This window comes from Montipora capricornis, unplaced genomic scaffold (genome assembly GCF_036669925.1).
Source record: "Montipora capricornis isolate CH-2021 unplaced genomic scaffold, ASM3666992v2 scaffold_497, whole genome shotgun sequence".
NCBI classification, from domain to species: domain Eukaryota; kingdom Metazoa; phylum Cnidaria; class Anthozoa; order Scleractinia; family Acroporidae; genus Montipora; species Montipora capricornis.
Genome location: NW_027180235.1, coordinates 80,337 through 87,019, shown reverse-complemented (window position 1 = coordinate 87,019; position 6,683 = coordinate 80,337). Strand labels below are relative to the sequence as shown.

The window sequence follows — 6,683 nt, the reverse complement described above, 5'->3', positions numbered from 1 at the left end:
AAACTATGCAGAACTATTTACCATAAAATGTGGAACATTTCCTGCCTATCTAAATGCTGCAAAAGGGCTCCAAAAAGCAACCAGTTAAGTTTTTAGATAAAGATACACAATACCTAAAAATAAATTATTTGATGGGATCAAGACATTGAATGACCAAGCAATAAATAAATGGCAGCAATGTATGTTAGGTTCACAAAAAGGGAAAAAATATTCCTCAACTGATGTTTCAATATGCATATTTTAAATTAATTTTCTATCAACAACTCAAGAGACTGACTTTTCACTGGCATTGATTTACATTTCCATGATAAGTTTTAAAGTGAATCTGGCAACCACAGTGCCCTATGAAATTGGAAATAACTTAAACAAACTCTTTGAGGACGGTGCCTACTATTGTTATTGCGCATACGTTCTGCGCATCTCCAGATACTCAGATTTCCTATCGGTGATGTTACTAATACAGGGATATTTTTGCGCAGTTTGAAACTACCGGAGAAAGTAGATCCTAGTAAGTACTCTTGGTATCCAAAAGAAAATTGGGGGTAACCATGCATTTTTCAGAGATAATAAAGCTTCAATTTGCGAAAGAATGCCATACATTGCTTTGCATTTTAAAGCTTTTTACAAATATTATCATGAATTATCTTTGAAAAATGCGTGGTTACCCCCAATTTTCTTTTTGGATTTCAATAACACTTGTTAAGATCTACATTTCCTACATAGTCACACACCGGGGCAAAAATATCGTTAATTAGTAGGCACCGTCCTTAAACTAACATTTTACAAGGGACACCATTGTTAATGCCCTGCGAAGAACAAAGATTAAATTGAAAAAAGAGTTGGTCTGGAGTTTATCCACAATGGACAGTTAGTGGCTGCATTCACCAATGTAGAGAACAAACACATCAAGTTTCTTCTCAAGCAACCAGGTGTTCAAGGAGCTATTCAATTTCCAAAGAACTATGGTAGTGTGCAACAGTACCTGGGTGAATTTGGGTACGTGGCCTGAAACAGAAACTTGTGGAGCCAAACAACTTGTTGAGCTTAGTACTTAAACTGGGTAGATAATTATGTCTACAAATATTGTCTATTCAACCAACAGCTTCTCCTAATTTTGTGTACCATTCACTTGTTGAGTTCCTTAATTAAAAAAATCGCTAATTCAATTAAGGATTCAAGTCCTTTCAAATCATCAAAGTAACTTTGCGCCACCAGGAACAAACGAAAAAATACAAGCAATGAAGACAAACTGCTCAAAAATGCACGACTCCCTTTGAAACAGCAAAACGGGCCGGGGATCCTGAAGTCACTAAAAGTGCTGCATGCTACGTGGATGTTTGCAGAACGATCGCAAGTTGTAATCACTGAAAGAAAACTCCACTCCAGATCTGATAGATGATGGTCGTGCAAGACTCGCCAAGCACGTGGAACACCCAACAGGATTGTTTGTTGTTTGGCACAGCAGATGAACGAAAAATTGTTCCCCTCACTATTAAGTTCCAACCCGATAAGACCATCTTGCCCAAATACAACAACAATTTGGGCAGCAGAGAAGCTCATCACAAGCCATCGAAGTTGGCATAAAGCAGCATAGCGCTTCACCTGAAGTTCGATCATGATGGACACAAACAAGAGCTGAAAAAACTTCATATGGTCAGACGGCCAAATGCGATTGACCCAACACTCATTAGAGCGGCTCAGTTATCGGACATCAAATTGCTGAACAAACCAAGGGATTCGTCGTCGTAAAATGTTCACTCAGCAACGTCTTCTTCCTCCACAGAATAAAGTTCAAAGGCGATCCTGGTTTTTAATCACATGCTAGACCAATTCATAAACTGGATAAAGTGGATTGGCAAATTGATTGCCAGAACAATGCGTCATTTCTGTCCCGCTGAGTTCAAAGAAGCGACGGTCAAGAGAGTCACAAGAGAAGGCTGAGCGAATGTCCACCTATCTAACCAATGCGAAGGTAAACAATTGGCGTGACGTCGAATTGCACAAGGATAGCACAGTTTTTCCCGCTCGCTGAATTCTGATTGGTCAGTTTAAATTTCAGTAGCTCTTGCCGTATACAAGGTAGTACCAACATTTTATTGATCCAGTTGGGAACAAAAGTTGCAAAATTCGCCATACAATGGTTCTCTTTGTCGGGCCTTGAAATTTGATTGGCTGTTTTGTTTTAGTGTTCCTTTCTCATTGGCAGCCTGGGGAAATAGTGCGATTTAGAGCGATTTGGAAATTAATCGCACTTCTGAGAGCCAATCAGATTGCAAGGATGAGCAGTGATTTCTAAATGGATGTAATAAAATATGAAACCAAAGTCCACAAACAGCGCACCCTACAGCCTGGTGGTCCCAATGTGGACTTTGGTTTCATAAAGTCAGCGTGAGCTGTAAAAGTTGCGATTTTTGTTTTTATTTGAGCGTTACGTTGCACGTGCATTTTTCAGTTGCTTTCAAACCACTGATGAAGAGGGAGTAGCCCCGAAACGTTTGGTTTACATTTAAAATTCTTGGGCGCAAATATGAACTTTTCTTTATCTTTCATTTGGAAGAAAGTTACTTACCTTGCACCGTGGCATAGGAACCAGATTGCAACGAAACAGTCCCACCAAATACGACACAGGAAGACCAACCGAGTCCGTACAACAGTCCCTGAATACTGTGTAATACCACACCTAGCCAGGGATTGAGGACAAAGGCGAGACCCAAGAATACTGCTACATAGAGTAATAAACACCCAGCAGCAGTGGAAACAAGTCCAATTCTATCGATGCACATAATTGAAGAAACATAACCAAGCAAAGCAAAGCAGTAACGCAGACCAGATGCGACACCGACCATGTATGGCTGAGCTCCGAGGTCATCTAAGTACCATGGTCCAAAGTTCTCTTGCATTCCATTCAGGATACCGAAGTAGCATGTCACAATAATGATGATCATGAAGTTACCACCGCAAAGAAGCTCAAACGTTTCAGAAGCATTGAAAATGGGATTGTCGGATGATTTGTCATCTGGGTACTTTACTTCCAGAAAGAGAACATTGATTATTGCAAGTGTGCTAAAACCGGCAAAAAAGTGAAATGAAATATGGTAGTTCTCCACTACCTCCCCACAAACTTTCGATTTGTAAAGACTGATTACTCCTCCGACCAAAAACGAACCAACAGCGACTCCAAACTCGCCCCATATTCGGAAAGTTCCGAATTTCTTTACGTTTTCTCGAAGGAAAACAACCAACAATGCATCTGTCATGGCAAAATCGACACATCCGATAATTTGGAAAATCAAAACAATGGTCAGAAAAATGATGAAGATTTGCTTGATCTCGTGTTCATCGATTTTACGAGCAAACGCAGTGAAGTTCTTGTTTGCAAAGTGATTTCTTGCATCACTGCTATTGCCTATCTCTTGTCCCAGTACGATTCCGTTAGGAGTGAATAATAATGCCTTTGTCACTGTTCTGTTTGCTCTGGTTTCGAGACACATTTGCTTTTGTGGTTGAACAGCAATAAACATTAAGTTTCCGGCTGTGAATGACACCAGTGAGGCAAGTAGAATAACTTTATGTACTTTGTACTTGTCACCAATTATTCCCCATATTGGTGAGCCGATAAATTTTGTTAAGAATCGCAACCCAAGTACAGCACCCGTTTGACCAGCCGTAAGTCCAAGTTGTTTGAAATACAAAGCTATATAAGGAAATGAACTTCCGATGCCAATGTAAAATAAGAAATAATAACATTTATAAAACATAGAGGACAGTTGTGACGTGTCTTGTGAAGACTGTCTTGAAATTTCTCTTCCTGCTTTCCGCTTGGTATCCTCGTCCTCCATTTTGTTTTCGCTAACAGAAGTTCCCACAGCGCTCTTGAGTCTTCTCATTTAATGTTGCCAGAGAAAGTGATTTCAAAATCAAACTGACTCATTCGTAAGGTTGGGCATTCAGACTTATTTACATAATTATTCATTTTTCATGCTTGGACAGTGTTAGCCTGCGTGCAAGCGGTAGATGTTGTGTCGCCAAGAAACACTATCAGACGGTTATCAGACGCCATATTGGAAGAGCGCGGGATAGGTCTGGGCCCCGTGACAAAACGACGGGGTCGACCCTCAACCCGGCCCAGACCTAGCCGAGCGAAAAGTGCCATACACTACTACAATATGGAAAATATGGCATGATGAAAGCTTTATACAACCTAGTTTTAGTATTACTGGATACAATATTTCTGAAACGCTTTATAACCTTAAGCTGATTGTGAACACGATCACAGATGTCGCAAACATGTACCCCCTAATAGAGAAATAATCCTCGCCCTTACGTAGGTAATTTAAGCAATTGTCTTTATAGACACCTCAAAAAATTCAAGCGGCTCCGACGGGATTCAAACTCATGACATGTGCGATGCCGGTGCAATGCTCTCCCAACTGAGTTCCCGTTATATAGGTTTTTTGTTTGATATGAATACATGATGCAGCAGATAACCTAGTAACCTTTGCGGCTGTCTTAGTTGGTGTTTATAGAAGAATCCGCTTTACAAGAAGGGGTTTCTCTCTACTAATTAAAACATTCATTAATCAGTAGGTAGTTTTGGGGAATAGTGTGTGTGTGGATGGTGAGTTGAGTGAAAATCATAGACAAAAGTTATGGTTAGTCTGTAAAATGAGGGTGAGATGTTCACAAAGCAAACTCTCAACCCCACAATAAAGTTAACGAAAGAAACAAACTCTGTGTGAAATTAAAATTTTAATTTCAAAAACAACCAGAAGTACAAGAGTGTATTAAAGGGAGGAACTTTCTAAGACAAAGCTTGGATAAAAAATAAATAGATAAGGGAACATAATGATGAAAATTAAAATAAGTGATAAAAAGTGAATAGAAAAAATAAAGAAATTTAACTGGAGACAGAAAAAGTAACCAAAATTAAAGATGTACAAAATCCTTTACAATATAAGATTTTTCGATCAAATAATAGTAAAAAATAAGGACAAATATTTTCTATTACAAAAAATTCTTGGTATACTAAGAATTATGGAAAACTTATTCGGTCTTTGAACCCAACAATGGGATAAATCAGAGCACTCAAATTAGTGAGAGTATTCTTTGAAAAATCCTCTTTAGTGAATGATGGAATTTGGGAGAGACAAATAAACTTAGAAATAATAATTGAAATACTAATTATGATATGAATAAAGTATTAAAATTCGAGATTTAATTCAAAATTTGAAAGAAGGTGTTATGAAATAAGTCAAATAAAATTTTTTTTATACAGAATTATTGATTAGGTGCTAGTTGAATTAAGGAATTGCAAGGAGATTTCTTGATTTTTGCATCGTTTTAGACCATTTAGGTATAGCCAATCATTGCAGTGGATGTCATAATAGAACCATATGTGTCTCTTGGTATCAATGTTGCTGTGGATAAAGTCAATCTGGCGTTTGCGCTTGTCCCATTTAGCTGGTTCAGCCCAATATAGAGAGGAGAGAATCCATTCTGATATAACATGAGGTGAGCAACCGTTTCCAATGAAAAACAACATGAGCTTGAATGTGTCTAGGTCTCCAATGGGTTTCTTCCAAAATATAGATAATGTATCTTTGGGCCAATTCTTACTTGGGTAGAAAACATCTCCGTTCAGTAGGTGATATAATTCACGTCTTTTTTCTACAATGTCTTTTTTGGATAGATGTCGAAGGTCCATAATAGGGATATTCTGAATCCAGATGTGATAATTAAAGCGTTATAAGAAATAACTTAGCCTTTCCGTGTCACATAAATTTGATGACGATGAATAACAGTTATTGAAACTAAGGACAAAATAGAGGAGATATGATTTTTCCCAAGAAAGTTCCTTCTTGAAACAAAACTGGCAATTTAAGCAATTTGAGCAATTATCTTTATAGACACCTCAAAAAATTCAAGCGGCTCCGACGGGATTCAAACTCATGACATGTGCGATGCCGGTGCAATGCTCTCCCAACTGAGTTCCCGTTATAAAGAGACCTGGCCTCGGTTGTTCAGTCCAAGGATGGATAAAGCTATATAAATCACTATCCAGCGGATAAACACTAGCAACACCATCTGAGTTATCCAGTGGATAGCGATTTATCCGGTGGATAGCGATGATCCACCCTTCGAATAACTGGGGCCTGAATTTTTGAGGTGTTTATAAGAGACAATTGTGTAAAATTGTCTACGTCAGTGGGAGAATTAATTCTCTTTTCGTGTATAGTTTACTGCCAGATTAAAGGTGTACGTCTGTAGGAAGTGCATCTCTAGAGGTAAGATTCTCTATTGCGTCAGGCATTAATGACTCCATCTCGCGATTTTTCCTTTCCACAGGATAGTATTTTGATTTTCCAAGACAGGAGCATGTAGCGCTATGTTTGTGTTTATCACACCGCTCAACACTCGGGATATCTGAAGTGTTTTGTCCAAAAAGAGATAACTCGAGGTCACTTGCATGACCTGGTACCGCAGGTTCACGTTTATGTACGGACCGAGTGTATGCACTGGTATGATTTTGACGAGTCTCTGCGCTAGGTATGTCAGCCTCATTTGCGCATTTGTTATTTCTAGATATATGATTTCCTCCCGTCTTGGCCTCGATGAAATCCAATATATTCTGAAAATGATTTCCACCCGCCCACCACGTCGTATCTTTCATTCTGATGGGTTTT

The 6,683-nt window shown here is 38.7% G+C and overlaps 1 protein-coding gene across 1 annotated transcript; it reads right to left on the bottom strand.

The window, feature by feature from the left end:
• Positions 1-1,753: 1,753 nt before the first annotated feature.
• LOC138036719 (major facilitator superfamily domain-containing protein 6-like) lies at positions 1,754-3,938 on the bottom strand. The gene has a single exon (XM_068882825.1). It carries the CDS (start codon positions 3,885-3,887, stop codon positions 2,562-2,564), a length of 1,326 nt encoding a protein of 441 aa, XP_068738926.1. The 5' UTR covers positions 3,888-3,938; the 3' UTR covers positions 1,754-2,561.
• Between the last annotated feature and the right edge of the window lie 2,745 nt (positions 3,939-6,683).